At 41.4% G+C, this 16,701-nt stretch overlaps 1 protein-coding gene across 1 annotated transcript in view; it reads right to left on the bottom strand.

Moving 5' to 3' along the window:
• Positions 1 to 16,701, bottom strand: part of AGPS (alkylglycerone phosphate synthase) — a 605,536-nt gene that overhangs the window by 264,740 nt on the left and 324,095 nt on the right. Inside the window, exon 12 of the mRNA XM_069225421.1 lies at positions 7,120 to 7,171. Coding sequence (XP_069081522.1) covers positions 7,120 to 7,171 — 52 coding nt within the window. The remainder of the gene's footprint in view (positions 1 to 7,119; positions 7,172 to 16,701) is intronic.

Below are 16,701 nucleotides of genomic sequence, written 5' to 3'. Positions count from 1 at the left end.
AAAAGCTGCCCCAGTCAAAGTGTCAAATTCTTAGCATAACAGCACAACAGAAAAATGATTGCCACTGACATAGTAGAGATACTTTTTGGTACAGGCATACAAGGTGTATAATAGTTGGCACTGTCATACTAAAGACAGTACTAAGTAGCGGCAGAATAGACTTAATACTTGGCACTGGCCCACGAGGTGACACTTGTCTGGGAACAGATCTTTCAAGGTTCTTTGAGAGGAGGGATTGCCTGTGATATATATGACTGTAGCTTTCAGAAATATCCGAGGTTGCAGTTCAATGTTTTGAGCAGGGGACAAATATATTGTATCTTGAAAGAATAGGGGATAAAACACTGGTTCACAGAAGAGCTGAGGGTTTGCAGCTGTTCAGCCAGAAGGCATCAGGGTGACTTGTCTAGAGAAGGTGGCATGGTATCTGAAACAGTTTGACGGGTTCATGTTTGTGATGACAGTTTTCATGATATCCAGGAAAAGGAGGTTAAAACATCAGAGGGGACCGCGGGATTTTTCTTGTTAAAATTAAGAGTGTCTGGCTAGGTCTCCCTAATTTTCATTAATTTCATGGGCTTTCTATTGGGTTATAACTCCGTGAACACGTACAGAGTTACGTTGGCATCACAAAGGGATATGCATGAAATCAGATGTGAGCAGGAGAAGAAAAAAGGGTCAAAATGTTAGTTTTTAAATGAAATTTCCATAAACAACAAATACGTCATAATGAAGCTGTTATGGCTAACACAGGTTTTGATTTGGAATAATTTGTAAAGCAACAAGTATGTGAAATTTTCTCATATGTACTAAGCAAAATATTTCTGATAAATACAGATGAAAGTAAGGAAACAGCTGGTACTACTTTTAAATAATGACACATAGATGCATATCAGTTTGGCTAATACACTGAACTTTTCTTTAATTGTGTTTAGTCTGCAGCATAAAACACCACAGGCGTTTTTGTTTGCAGATGGAAACTTTCAAGCTCCTGAAGCATACCAACACCACTCGCATTACTGGTATATTTAATTGCAAACAGAATGAATAAAAATGACCTTTTTCCGTTTGACATACAATTATAAGCAATCTCTACTTTCGTCTTGTAAACTTCAATTGCCTGATTTTGAAACTAAACACTTATCAAATTAAATTGTAAATGGCAATGTGACAATCAGTTGCTTTATATATTTTATGTATTTTTATGTTGCCCTGTGCATGTTGTATTGCAGCCACCAGACTCCTATTAGCTAGAAACACTACCACTAAAGCGAAACACTGCTCGTAGCTAAGAGCCCCAGAAAAGCCGCACTTTGAACGCCCTTGTGGCTCCATTTAGAAGGAACAAATAAAGCATAGTTTTCGAACTGGAGGTGGGTGCACTATCCTCCCTGGGGAGCAGCGTGTCTGCAATGCCTTCTGGTGTTATCCGGGCTGTCCCGGGCACCCCTGTGACCTCTTCCAAAGGGAGCCCTCAGGTGCATTGTGATACTAGCCCGCCTCCTGGTGCCCTGTTTGCTCTTGTATCTGTAATACAGCACAGGCTCAAAGATGAGAGTTCATTTGCATGGGGCATGAACCCCATGAATGAGTAAATATTCCTTTGGAATCACACTGGTGCAAAATATGTGCCAGCGTAGTCCTGATTACAGAAGGGGGGCCACAAAAGTGTCTGCTGTCACTTCTATAATACCAAATTGCACGGGGGCATAAAAGAAACCGGAGTAAACGCCTGATGTACCCACAGCTCACTGTCTGTAATAATGCCCTTGATGTCCTTAGTTCAGTCCAGACAGAACAACGTCTACCATTTGTTAACTTACCTCCAAAGCAGCAAAGATCATTAATGGTAGATGCACAAAATACCTCTTACCTGATATGGAATTCTGCAAAGGCTGAGACCAAAAATAACAGACTGGCCCTAATCCAACCTTGTCCTTGTGATTATGCAAAGTTCACAATGGAAGAGCGCATGTCTTTACGCTAATCAGGTCAGAGGTAACTACAATTGGAAAGAAATGTCTTCTATTACACCATTGTAACATCACTGGTTTCCCTGGGTTCAGAAGAATAAGCAGCAACACAAAAAACATAGTTCTAAGAAAGAAATAGATTTTTACACACCTAGAAGGTCAAATGTCACCTTCAGCGTGCCACAGTACCCTTAGTTCATAGGTTCTTTCTTATTATTCAAAGGTCAGTGATCCTGTACTTAACAGTAAGCCCAGAAACTGCTTCTACAGATTAAATACAGAGCTCTGCGGGCTGGTAACACTCACAAGAGTAGGTCATATGTGGCACTTCAACATCCATATAGGTGTGTAAGCATGCTGCTTCAGTTTGGAAAAGGAGCCAATGAGCATGCATTTTTTGTAGATGGATCAGCGGGAGGACATTGATAATGAGAAAAAAAGCCTTTAAGAAGTCACCAAGTCACCAATAAGTAACTGGCACAGCCTTTGGCTTTCACAAATTGATGATGAAGCCTTGAAATTGACAACCCTGCACATCAGAGGAACATGCCATACTGCCTCCCAGAAAGAACGACAGCAATCAGCCACTCATCTAAAAAAAAAAAAGGGAACCTGTATATTCCCTGTTTTGAGGGAAGGCCACCAAAGATACTAACACTTTTTAAGTAACCGTACTTCAGAGATCAATCCGAAAGGCAGAACATTGAAATGAAAAAGCTAACCGCTGACGGCAAATGAAAGGAAGTACTGAGGGTATGCCCGAACCTGTATGTACGTGTAGGTTCTCATCATGTAACTCCTACTAAGAGATCAAATACACTGGCTGGATTAACAGAAGTTCTACTTTGATTGTCATCTGCGTAGAAAGTGGAGAGTGAATTTGTATTTTCATATCCTACAAATCCTTTACTTGACAGAACTTTCACAACGCCTAGAGGACCAGAAACAAATGAACTCGTCCACATGGATTCTTTTATCGATGGCTTTTACTATCTGGGGAACTAGAATGATTGTGTATTTTTATACTTATGGTCAAAAACGTCTTTTACGTGCAGGAAATCCTGGAGTGAACCCAATTTTGCAATCAAACTGCATGACATCTGCTGATAGTCCTGGAGCAAGGAGCCATGCGTTTGTTTTTTATGAGAAAGCGGAAGACAACACCTGCAATCGGAATCTGAGGAAACAAGGCCCCAAATACAGATGTGTTCTCCAAAGGGAATTCTACACTTCTGAGCAGTAAGGGATGATCTGAATATCTTTAAACAGCTACTTGTCTTCTCTTCACTTTTCATTACGTTCTCCGTCTAAGCCCCCACCAGTTTGGATCATAGAAATAAGAGACCTTTATCGGGGACAATCCAGTTTCCTTTATCTGATGTCGAAAGTTCACTAAATGTGAGAAAGTAAGCAAATTTACTGTTTTATCATTTCGAACAGGTGGCAGCCGCTTCCCTTTTTTCTCTGCAAGCAGCTCAATATCTTCATTCATGATGGAAATTGATTCGAAATATTGCTCCAGTTAGAAATGAAATGCTGACTGCAGAGGTTCACAGTCACCCATCCTTTCAGTCCATTTGGTCAGATGGATACACGTCTTCCAAAGCCACAGCAAACTGGGATTATTAGCTGGTCAACAAAGGGCCCAATATAGAGCTGTGCGGAATGCTAAGCAGAGATTCCTGGTTGCTGCAATTACCAATACCCTCCCACAGTCACCATATAGAATATCTGCATTTATAAGTATGCTGCTCTTGTAACGGGGAACAACTGTGTGGGCCCTGATACACTGGGTAGACTTCTGCACAGATCTGATGCTTCCAAGGTGACTCGCGCAAACATTTACCACCTGCAGGATTCCTGTACAGGCTGTAGCAGCCTGGTCAGGTTGGGGAAGGAAGGGCAGAATGTTGGCTGGCAGGAGGGGCATTACATGACTCCCTCGTATTTTGGCTAAAAGTCGGAGGAAACTGAGAACGGATCAGAGCCCAAAATACAGTCTTTTCCAATGCAATTTTGCCAGCTACTTTTTCCAGCCAACTTATAATTGTGCAGAGCAGAATTCCTCACACCTCTTGCTAGGGCCCACCGAGCCCAGCAAGACCAGAGGAGCAGCTCAGCCTCAATCCATTGAAGAGGTAAAGCTTGGCCATGAAACACTAACTTTTCAATCCTTCTATTTTTTCTTAAGGATGATAATAGGCGCTGCATAGCATAAATTGAAAGAATTTGATTTGGGGTATAAAGTTGAGACTAGTCCAGAATTGCTGGAGCGCTTCTTTCAACAAGGCACCCTGAATAAATACTCTTCATGCTCCAGTCTCAAGATTCATCTACTGAGAACTGTAATCTAGTAGAAGGCTCGCCGTTCTGGACCTGGGCCGGCCAACAGAATACCAATGCGTTGCCAAGTGACAGATTCATATTGTCTTGAAATTACTAAGAAGACAAGAAAAAGACTAGGGTGGATTGTAAGAATACTAGACTGCAAGTTCCGTATTTTTGTTGTAATGTTTTCCTTAAATATGTTCCATATCTGACCATGGTGAGTATATCCATTATGAAATCTTGAATTAAAAATAAGAAAAACTGTTTCTGTGGGCTTTCCATCAGCTGAGTGGCTGGTATGGTAACCGTCAAAGCCAACCGGCTGCTGAACCCAACAATTCAAAAGTCCAGCATCTTCTACAGGTGAGACATGCTTTGCCTTATAATTAAGTACTAAGAAAGCATCATTTTTGCCACAATACCCAAGGCCCTAGAAGCATCCAATCCATACTCCTCTCTCAGGAGGGAGGCTATAACCCGCCGAGTATGACTATTTTCAAACAAATCTGTCTCATTTTAAAGAAAAACTAAAAGGCACATCAGCCTGGGTGCCTGAGGCTTAGGAAACTTAACTTTGGTGAATTTCCAAAGTAATCTATTTTCATTGAAAAATCTCAGCAAATTTGACAACGCACCAGAGAAGGAGTCAAGAAAAGAGCATACAACAGGGGAAAATAAATAGTGGCAGAGTTGAGAGTAGAAAGAGAAAAGTCACTGTGTGTATAGAAGAGTTAGGTCAGGGTATTAGCAAGGATAGAGGACTGTAGGAAATCAATGTAATGAGAAGGGGGTTGGGGGATACCGACTTTGTGTCTAGGGAAAGAGGTGAGGGATGTGGAAGAAACACAGGGTAGAAATGGGGTAAGGAGAGGATATGGAAATATCCTGAAGTAAAAGGGAAACAAACATGGGGTCCGTGATCATGAAAATAAAAGACTGCATGCAATTTTGTCCAGGTAAAGGGCATTCACCATTACCATCAAGGGAAAGCCACTCATCTCAAAATTTGAGAAAATGTGTTTGTATAGAACACTCAAAGTATGGCCCAGGGGCCACATGTGGCTCTCCTGACCTTTACATGTGGCCCCCAGGTCTAGAGCAGCACAGGGATGCTGTTATCTCGATTCTTCACCAACATTGAATAAGAAGCTAAATAAATAGGCAATCCTTTATTTAAAGCTTAATTGAAGTTCATGAAAGGGAATAACTAGGTTATCCTGTCCCGCATACCTTTAAAAAGCACTTTATTTTTCAACACATCTTGCAGCAGAAGTGTAAAAATATGATAGGGTCTTTTCAAAATTCATAGTGTGTAGTTCATAACCATGAAGAACCGTTTCCCCTTAGAACATCACATTATATCAGTGCACTGAGAAGTGTATGTTTTTAAAGCAATAGTTTTCAAACATGAATTTACAAACATTCATTCTCCCTCCCCCACACCCTCAAAATAATGTAAGTCAGTTGTTAAGTGCACATTTTGGGCTGGGATCCCATAATACATGAAAAACATTACAGTTTATTAAATCAAACACAGGAGAAGGGCTTGTACAATGCACATCCAGGAGTCTTGTGTTTTAATGTCCTTTTATATATGATATTGAAGAATAAAGAAGGAAAGTGAAATTAAACAATTGGGGAAGCCGGGATTAATCCCAGGCTTTCTGGTTTCACATTACGCAGTTCAGCCACTGGATGTATATGCTTTGCTTCCACACACCCCCTCCGCTCCCCGCCCCCCCCCTCCCACCCTCCCCCCACAACACCGCTACCCTGCGGCCCTCGGTCACATCTCAGACCAAACCTTTTGGCCCCTGGGAAAGTGTTGGTGAGTACCCATGGTATAGAAAGTCTGTCATTAACAGCTTTTGTTATGTATTTTTTCTCCAGAATTTCACAAAACCATTTCTAACACGCCCATGCAGACATGCCCTTAGGTATGGCATGTACCGTGTTAGGAGAGAAGAGTCTCATACTTTAAGTTAAATCATGGTTCACGTGGATGCTATGAATTGTATTGTGGCTGTCAACTGCAGACTAACCAAATTCATGGGTTGAAATCACACTTGATGCACACGGAAAAATAAGCAGTAAAGTATCAGATTTAATTCGAGCTGAGAATACGTCTGCAGCAAAGGCTGAAAACAATATATCCTGTTGGAGTCAGTCCTGGGTCATTTTATACAGGAAGCGATGATTCAGTTAAAATAAAAGGGATGAATAAGAAAAAATGCTGTAGAGAAGAAGAGGTTGTGTATTTAGCAGAGAAAGTTAACACATTTGGAAGATACTTCAGGCCACTGAGGCCAGATCGGAAAATATTTTAGTTTTCTTGAACTTCAACATTTCCAGCAGCAGAGTCCTATCTCTTGGGAGTTCACACACCAGCAGGAATGGTAATCTTTCATGCCAAGGAAACAGAGGCTTTCAGAACAATCGCCTTCACGGAAAGGAAGGCACTACAAGTACCAGTTTACCAAATACCGTCCATTCAGGGTCAGAATAATATGGCAGCATTTGCTACCACCAGAGATTGGATGTTCTGCAGCATGAAGTAGTGCCATTAAAGTAGGAAGAGGGCCCTTGCAAAGGCTGTTGATGATAGCAGTTCTCGAGTTTACCATGGAAAGACCAGAACTTTTTACTATGGTCCAAAAATCAGCCTAGGAAAACAAGTGTTTTATTTTAAAAGCTATAAAGATATTGTTGAGATTGAGATCAACTAAACTGCCAAGACAGAACCATGCCAAGGAAACCATGGATACTTCACCTCAAAGTGCGGCGCAATAAATATTTTAAAAACAGCTGACACACTTACCAAACTGAAACTGGGCATTATCCACAAGGCGGATTGAAGCAGGTGCACATCTCTGAAAGAAGAAAATATTTCATTTTATTTGAATCCTTCATAAATTCTGAATTAATTTGTTTTCATTTCTACATCAGAAACCACGTTATGAGAAATTGCTCATCGGCAGCTGATTACAGTTCGTAAACATGCCAAAACAGATACGAACCACGTTTTAAACCCTAAAACATGTAAAGGCTTTCAAAATAAAGGCAAGTGTTCTATATTACAACAGATTCTGACTTTTTGGAGTACAATGGTGTTAAGATAAATATTATATTGCATGGAATTTCTACTTGCATGCTGTATCTAAAAGAATAGATTCGGTCTTCTTCTTTAGCATCACATTTTATGAATTCATATTACAATAAATCATATTTACCAACCTTCTCTCTTTCTGTAAAAGTCACAAAAAGACACACAAAAAATCACAAGAACTAGATAATTTATTTATGTACTTCCACTGTCGACTTGTTGGAATTCCTTTTATTTAGCATGCATACAGCTCCGTGGGAGTGCATGTATTTCTTGCTCCCTCGACCTCCGTGCTCTCTTTTCACTCTCCATATCTTGCTTCTGTTCTTCCTGGTCCTGCTCCTTATATCGCTTTCAGTTTTCAATCTTTTTTAATTATGTTAAGGAGGGCCTGACAGACCCATTTTCCACTGGCCAGCTCATTTCCTTTGTTTGCACTTCCATGTAACATTGTTTTCTTTCTTTATTTTTACTATTACTTTACTATTCTAACATGGATGCATCTGCCAGGTCAGAATGGGAAATTAAAAATGGCCTCCATGCAACACAAGGCGCATGCGTTGGTGCACACAAGAGCCATGACGCATGCAACTGCTTAGGAGGACATCTTGGTTTGTGTTTTCTTTAACAGAAATCCCTATGGGAAATTGATCCCTCAGCAGGTGCACGTATCATGATGCATGCAACCAATAAAAAATCATTTGCTAAGCCAATATGCCGGCCTTTTCAATACCAGGCCGATTGGTTTTGCCAATCTTTGCTGTAGATGCTCTTGTATTTAAAGCTTGCTGCTTAGCTAAAATGTTAATTTAATCTAACAACAAAAAAATGGGCCACTAAACACCCTCAATAAAATTTTAGAACACGTTTTTTGCCCGGTATCAGACAGACTGGCCAAGCAGTAAAGGGAAGATTGACCTGGCAAAGCAAAACGAATAAAAATCATCTTGTGAATGACCGGTACATTTAAATTGCAAAGGAATATAGCTATTATTCCACCAGGCAAGAACCATCAACTTGATGCTCTTATCTGACCAAATGATGGTTTGCTTAAGGAAAGTGCTGAATATGAGATATGACTTATTTTCTTAGTAACTAGTTTGGCTGTGTACGGAAGCAGAGATATCAGCCTAAAATTAGCCTGGTCCATTGTCTGAGGGAATATTTTACATCAGTATAAACAACCAACATACAATAAATTATCTATTTCATTAAGGCACTGTGTAGCAAAAACAGTCATTTTTTGTTTATTTTCACCACCAGAGATTTTTTTAATATTTAGCCAGTTTTCAAAGTGACAGCCAGATAGATATACTGGTTTTGCCGATGTTACTTAAACATGTTTCTAGGTTTATAGTTTTTTTTTGTCCGAACCATGTCATCCGAAAAGGTAGTAAAGCTAGATGAGTTTGTCTTGCTCTTTAAATGTATAAGGCTACATTTTATTCCTACTGGGCCCTGCCCTGAAAGCAATGATCGCTACTACTTGTGACATGTAATAGAAAAAGTAGCAGCAATGGCAACAGGCCACACACTAAGAAGCTCATTCCCATCGGATGATGATACTGCCGCAATGGAGGAACACATAAGTGCAAAAGGACCAGAGCTAATTAGCACAGCTCAATGCATTTTCTAAGCTAAACATCTCTATTTCTGCATGACACTTACCACAGAAAGTGGTGTAATAGTGCCTAACTCGAAATTATTCAGGCCCCTTCACCTATTTCTGAAGCAGCAACACTGCTGAGCTAGGTCTCTTTCACTCATGGCAAATACCAGCAACCCATTTTCCTGCTCTCCTCTAAGGTCTTTCTGATTAGGCTCCAAACATCCCATCACTGGAGACTACACTGGTGAATAAGTGGCATGCTGCCAGACAAGTGCTGCTGCTTGAAGAAATCTCAGAGCAAGACCAGTTAAGTGATTGTGATGTAACACACCGAGTGAGGCAGGTTTGGTGATCAGGCATATGCTTCTCTCTCTTAGAATGGCTCCAGGGGCACCAGGATGCTCATGAACTTTCTTCATGGGATGGCTTGGTGGCCTCAGCAGTTGTGCCAGTGTCTATTTGAGGTGTCCAGTGTTCAAGGCACTACACAAAATCTCAGACAATGGATCAGACTCAGTGTTTTGTTATCCCATTCACCAAGGCACAGGGAGCCGATGCCTCCTAAAACATTGCCCCAAACAGGGGACCTCTACAGGTAATAGGAAAGCAGTTTGAGAGCTGCAGTGTGGCACACGTACTAGATTATGGTAATATCTGGGGCACTTCAGTGTACCCACATTCCTCTGTCATCCACATCTGCGCTTGTACTAAGCAGACCTTCCTTGGAGGTTCTAAAGTAAATGCACTAAAAGGGTCTGAAATAGGACTTTAAGGTCTTCCATAGAAGGAGCACCTTAAGATAACCCAAAAGCCACCCATGTTCTTGGCCCCATCTCCCCTTAGGAGTCTCCCCGCGTTTGCACTAAGGAGGGGTTTGGCCTTTCCAGCATCAGGTACTCTTTGGAGGGCTGGTGGACGAATGATGTAGGCCAAGGTAACTCGCTCACTGCCTTTAAGCATGTTTTACGTGATGTGTGGTCCCTTAAGAGTAATATGTAGTGCCCCATTCACAGGTGATGGATGTGGGTCGGCTAAGTCTAGGCAGACACTCATGCAATGATGGAAATCTTAATAGATTAGTGGGCTCTGGCTCTATGGGAACTGGTGGGTTCCAAGAGTACATATATTCATGTGACATTAATTTATTAATTCCTTTGAATTGACATGAGATAATATTTCAATTATAAAAGAATGTAATAAATCAAAAAGGATGCAACCACTCACCCACACTGGGTGGCATGCTACATTATTGGGGTTACTCCTTTGCCATCACCCTCATGATGGTAAGTGTGTTGGGTTCATCCAGAGGTCTTGGATTCTTTTGCAGAGTGAAAAAGGTGTTTACATTGTATTAGCACAGTTGTGACAAACTCATTTTTTTGGTATTAAGATCCATTCTATGCAAGTTTAAAACCACAAAGACGTGGTTGTATTAGCACAGTTGTGACAAACTCATGTTTTTAGTATTTAGATCCATTCTATGCAAGTTTAAAACAACAAAGACGTGGTTAGGGAAGAATAGGGAAAGTCACATTTATGGATACTAAAAGAAGCTTTTTATCAAGAATTTACAATCTCGGTACCTATCTATTTAGCTCTGAGTGTTTTTGTCTCCATATTTTTGATTCGAGGGACTGGTTACCTGCTCTTGTATTTATGAAGTGTATGAAAGATATTTTGTACCATACCAAGGTCAGCTCATTCTACAGGCATGTTATATGGAATCCTATATGGTGAGAGGTAAAGTATAGCATTTCGACATTTTGAGTCATATTTTAGTTCACTGTGGATATGGTACTTACTGGTATCTCACATACTATGGGCTCTATGTACTAAAGCATTTTCCCCATAGACACAGAATGGGTAAAACCCTTTGATACACCTGGCCCTATGTTCGATGGTGCACGTGGTTGTCCTAATGAAGACTCCCATTTTAAGCACCTGAGTTGGCTAAATGTTGATGCATTAGAAACTTTAGGTCTGGATACAATTTGTTTTTACTAGATAGACATTAAGCCTAACAAGAACTATGATTAGTTTTGTTGTTCAAGCTAAATGCAATCTAAATTAGTTATTTTCAACTATATTGTTACTGCTTTCACAGGTCATGCAAGTACGTGGAATTTGCTTAATTTGTATTGAATGAGCCCGAAGTAACCACTGTTGCTTTATACTGTACTATATATATAGGTGTTTAGGAGTACAGGTGCCCTTGTTACATCACAACTCACTCATACTTTTGGCACAAGTCCACAATCACCCAAGATATTATAGTAGTTTGTTACGAATAGTGACAACTAGCCATCCCTTGCTCTATCCTCCTTTTTCTAAATCTAAAAAAACGAACTGCTACTTCACTCCTACGCAGTGTGTGCTGCTCCGCTGTTTGTATGCAGTAAAAGAAAAGTAAATTAAACCACATAGAACCCAGTGCACTATACACTCACCAATGACACAACAAACGTCTTCACAGGGCAGCTGGACTGGTCGGAACAGTGCAAGTTAAAGAGAAAGTGTGGCCCCTGATCCAGGGGAGCGCGTAATTTAAGGTAATCAGCATGGTACGCAAGCTAAGGTACGCTCCCACCCAAGAGCTGCACTCTACCCCACACCTAAGTCTTACTCCCCAACTCAAGAAGGCTAGGCAGGGTGGGTATTCTCTAAGAGCACGGTGCGGCTCTTTGTGGATGAAAATATCACCACTAGACAAAAATAGTTTCGACAAACACTTTGAAGAACAAATTAAATAGCAGTCTCTTCTATTAACTGTTTTTGATATTCATTTATGATTTTCATTTCATTTAACTAGACCAGAGTTTCCCTTCATAAAATCAACCCTAGAAAGCATTTTTGGCAGCAAAGCTCTTCTTAAATTACTTTAATTTCAGTTACATTCTGCCACGTAAGTAGGTGCCTTATAAGTGAATACTTATGTATCAATCTCATGACCATAAAACTGTAGTTTTTGCATACTGCTAAATGTTTTTTATTGTGAATTTGAATGGGTACTGGATTTGATTTATTTTTAGGTAGCGTGTAACATGCAAAACCACGTTTTCGGTAACTCTTCTCAGCACAGTTGCCAGTGGTGAGGTGCAGGGGAGTTGAAGTTGTAGGAATCGAAACTGCAGTGTCCAGAACCACGGATGTGGAATGTACTCATTCGTTCCTTGCACAGCGCTGTGTAATTTTTCTGACCAGAAGTTGATATAACACAGCCCAGGGACTTGTCACACCCACTGCCGCAGGATTCCCCGTTTCTAGACGGGTTTCTGCGTGTAGATGCCTCGACGCTTCCAGAAACAAAAACACTGAAGGAGTCAGAGGGTAAGCATGCGCACCCCGTACAACTCCTAACGTTGCTGTATTTACCACTGACATACCTGCATTGCAATTCGTGGGTTGTGTTCCTCGGTCTCTCTGAAAAGTACCGCACATTCTGTAGCTTGCGAGCAAGCCGTGATGGACTCCAGGCTGGGCTGGACTCCAGGCTGACGAGGCCTACTCCCCACCAATACTGGTCAGAGATGCTGGAACAGTCCATTCGTACGAAACAGCACTTTACTATTTCAAGTTTAATTTTACCAGATATTACTCTGTATTCTGAAGAGGCAATAACTCTAATATGAACGAAACCCTTTCAACAATCATCTTACCAGACATGACTCCGTATTTTGGAGAGACAATAAATCTAATCGAAGTGATACCCTTTCAAGATTCATTTTACCAGACTAGATTCTGTAATTTGGAGGGGCAATAACTCGATTGTTTCGGTTTGCCCTCAAGCATCAAAATGTAGCTAGATAGCCGCTTACTGCGGCATGAAATTGAAGGACCACGTACCCACACATGACAACAGACTAAACCAGCTTTGGGAATGTCGCCAACCACAAGGGAAATAAACAGTGTGTACTTAGTGTACTTGGCTTACATTTAATTGTCGTGATAAGTGCTTATTTTCTGATGGCAGTCCTTGATACTGTACACTCCACATTGCCAGCAGCGGCTGTGCAAACAGATTTAGAAATGCAAATGCGGTGCCACAGAAAACAAGGCGATAGCTTGGCCAAGATTCACTCCTTGTTTCCCAGCTCAGAACAGGCGGGATGTTAGGACACAGGGGCAGCTCCCATACACGGCATGTGCTCACCTCCTTCAGAAGGGACATTCTCGGCTCCAGTGGAGGGCACGATGGTACTCCACAGGTTTTCACCAACACACATGGGCCGTTTTTTTCAACATGCACCCCCTCACTCATTAGAATTGCCATGTTTAGTTTTGTGTAAAACGATCAATTCTTTAATAATAAAAGGGACATAGATAAATGGCAAAAAATAAACATTTAAACTAAGGTCTTGAGCGAATGTTCTAAAACACGAGGGCAAAGGCGCCCAAGAATGTATGCATTCGCATAATGTTTACTTATGCTTGTTTGAGAGGCGCAGGCGATGCGAAGAGGTGAGGGGGGTCCCAGACATTCAGAACCCTTATTGATATTTCATAACCTATACAAATATTCCTATTTAAAAGACGCACATTAGATGTATGGGATGCAAACTTGCGCTTCAAACATTAGCCCATCAGACCATGGCGCTGTGATAACAACGACCACTATCTCCCTGCGTGGACGATGCGCACGCAGCACCTGCTTCCTGTTGGAGACGTCGCTCATTTCACTCGGGGTCGGATTTCATAGCCTAGAGCAGTTTCACACTTCTCCAGTTGCCATGGTTTCAGTGATTTTAATGCTTAGGCATCTTTGAATCTTGCCGCCTGACAGGGTCAGAGTGCCAGGCTCCAGTCAGGCCAGTCCAACACTGCGTGCAAATACCACGTTCACGTAGAACGCTCCGTGAATAAGGTGCTCTCGAATAATGGGTGCAAACTAACAGCGTCAGGTACAGCACATCGGTTCTGTACAATCTGCATGGGGTAACAGGGCTGGTGTGTAATACGTCGCCCAATTTCAGAGGCAAGACAACCCACTGTCCATGGCTGCTGAATTCGCAATGAAAAATATTTTAACAAGTCTCTTTTTCACACCTACGGTAACCCAAATTGCCATCTGAATTCACGTTTGGATGAAACGAGTACGTCTCGGAGAGTGAAACGCTCAACATTGCCTTTTGCTGGGATCTGGGAGTCAAGATTCGTTTACTTAATCTTGCTTGGCCTTTTACATGTACAACAATTCTACAACAATATGTAGTGGATTAATGATCATTCTCCCAGAACCAGCTTGGTTCGTATTCATTGAAGATAGGAACCCAGCCAATTTCACTTAATAATCTGACCATGTTGAAAGACTAACAAATGAGCATAACACGTTGCCTACACTAATTCCAGTATGCTTTTTAAGCGCTGCGCTTCATGCACTTAATAAGGGCTCTACCTATTATACAGCAAACATCAGGATCAGAGTTTAGACCCCACATTACATCCAACACCGTGACTACTCAGCCATGTGTTCGGCAATCTTACGCCCATTAATCACAAGCATCAGGATCCCAGCGGCAAAGGCCACAGATACGGGACTGCTCTTTGCGTCCTGGGCAGCGGGCCAGGCGGAGTATGTGGTACAGAGGGATGGAACACCTGGAGATGATCTCCCAGGAATATTTCACGAAGAAAAAAAAGAATAACAAAATCCACTGAAAGCAATGAAATTACACTCCCCGTAAAGATACGTTATTTTGTTTAAAAAAACGCAAGAAAGGACTTAAAGGCTAGCAATGATCAGCTAGCCAGCAACACATTTGGTTCGATCCAATCCGTTGACAAGGCCAGACACGAGAGACGACTGGCTTAGGGTAAAGCATGCAACAATGAAGATAAGGTAGGAAAGTGCTGTGCTGGTTAAGATGGAAGGAATGTTCAGGATTAGTGCCCCAGACAAGCCAACAAGTGGACAGTACTCCTGCATCCAAAGGGAAAGCAGCTGAAAATGTGCATCCTGGTACAAACCGCTCCAAAGCGTAAGAGATCAAGGCGACACCAGTTTGGATGTTTTTATGATCGACTTTTCAGTGCATATACTGTCTAGCAATATAAAACCGCTATATGGGGCCTGCTTAACATGCATATATTAACTTTATAAGAAAACATACTGTAGTGAGCAAGACACTGTGCTTAAGTGGCTTTGTGACCGAACACTGGAGGATGGAAGAAGGCACGCAGGAAGACATGTATCGACATACACATGACGTATTTTGAGGATGTAGAGAACGCACAGGAGAGAGGTCACCGTCCAGTGCTATAAACCATACCAGCAAACACTTAAAAGAAATAAGCCACGTCTCTACTAAACACCTGTTTACGTAACACTGAATCATATATTGTGACCAAACCCCGGTTTAGGTCTGGCCACACCAGAGAGTGATAAAGCCTTCACTCTCTCACACTAACAGGACTACATGTCACACGGTGTACTTTAAATAACTGAGCACAAGATGATGCACTGAATGACGTCCAAGAAAGCACTGAAAGGCCTCTCCACCGCTTGTGTAAGAGAATCCTCTCAGACCACATACAGCCAGGGGGTTCTTATCTATAGAATATGGCACAGTGAAGCAGCTGAAACCGCAGTCCGGCACAGGAGAGTATTAGGTACTGAGGTGATGGTTAAGCTCTGACTGTCTGGTATTACTTGTGCAGGCAAAGCATTTTGTAGTTTACAGGTAAAGTCAGGATAGACTGCTGCACGATATTATATTGCAAGGTAATTAGTTGCTGAAGTAAATTAATTCGCTATCAGAAATACATCTACACCAAAAAATGCCACCTACAACACAAAAAATGTAGTTTTTGCTGCTATAAGACTCAGAAAGGATCAAATCATGGTCTATCACCTCACTGTGTACAAAGTGTGTAGTGTATAAAAAAAGTATACTCAAAATTATGCTTACAGTGTAAAACCCACAAGTAGTACATTCAGCACCAAAATCAGTGTTATTTCATTAAGAAGTGAAATAAAGATGTTTTTTCCTACAAAACAACTTTTACGTGAAAACGTCATTAGTGATGAAGTTGTTTATTTCACTTTGTGCAGAAGATGCAAGGCTACATCATTAATCTGGCAAGTAAGGCATTTCAAGGAGACAACATCTCATGTTCAAATCTGAACTTAAAGTTCATTAAAGTACCTATCATGAAAATGATATGCACATGTCAGCGGTTAGTATGGGATTTGGGACAAGCTTTGCTGCCAAGGGTGCCGCCAGGGGTAGGTCTGACCTCCAACTGAAAGTAAATTAGTCTTATCCAAGGAGCTTACCAGTCCAGGTTGATAAGACTGTGCATTTTTGCCTGCGATTGGTCCCAGTCTGTAATGGCACGCTGAGCAAAATGAGGGTAGTATGGAATGCGTCCAAGGGTAACTACTGTCAGATCATATTAATGTAAGCATTTCATTTGTCCCTTTCTGTTCTCAGTAAGGAAGTCTAACTGGTAATGGTATGAATACACATGGATCAAAAGTTTGACTGAGCCACAGGAACTCAAGGTGCACCTCACAGCTGAAGCCAAATAAGGTCAAAACATGTCTTTGCTGTCTGTGTTCTCATTAGGGTGATGTGGACTTTCCCTTTTGTTGCATGCCCAGGCCAATTTGCAAACAGTTTCCCCCCATCTTTAATAGCTAAGAGAGTGAAACACCATAGCATGAAATGCTGCCCAGTGTTATGGACGTG

This window comes from Pleurodeles waltl, chromosome 3_1 (assembly GCF_031143425.1).
Source record: "Pleurodeles waltl isolate 20211129_DDA chromosome 3_1, aPleWal1.hap1.20221129, whole genome shotgun sequence".
Taxonomy (NCBI): domain Eukaryota; kingdom Metazoa; phylum Chordata; class Amphibia; order Caudata; family Salamandridae; genus Pleurodeles; species Pleurodeles waltl.
This window is presented reverse-complemented; position numbering and strand designations above follow the sequence as displayed.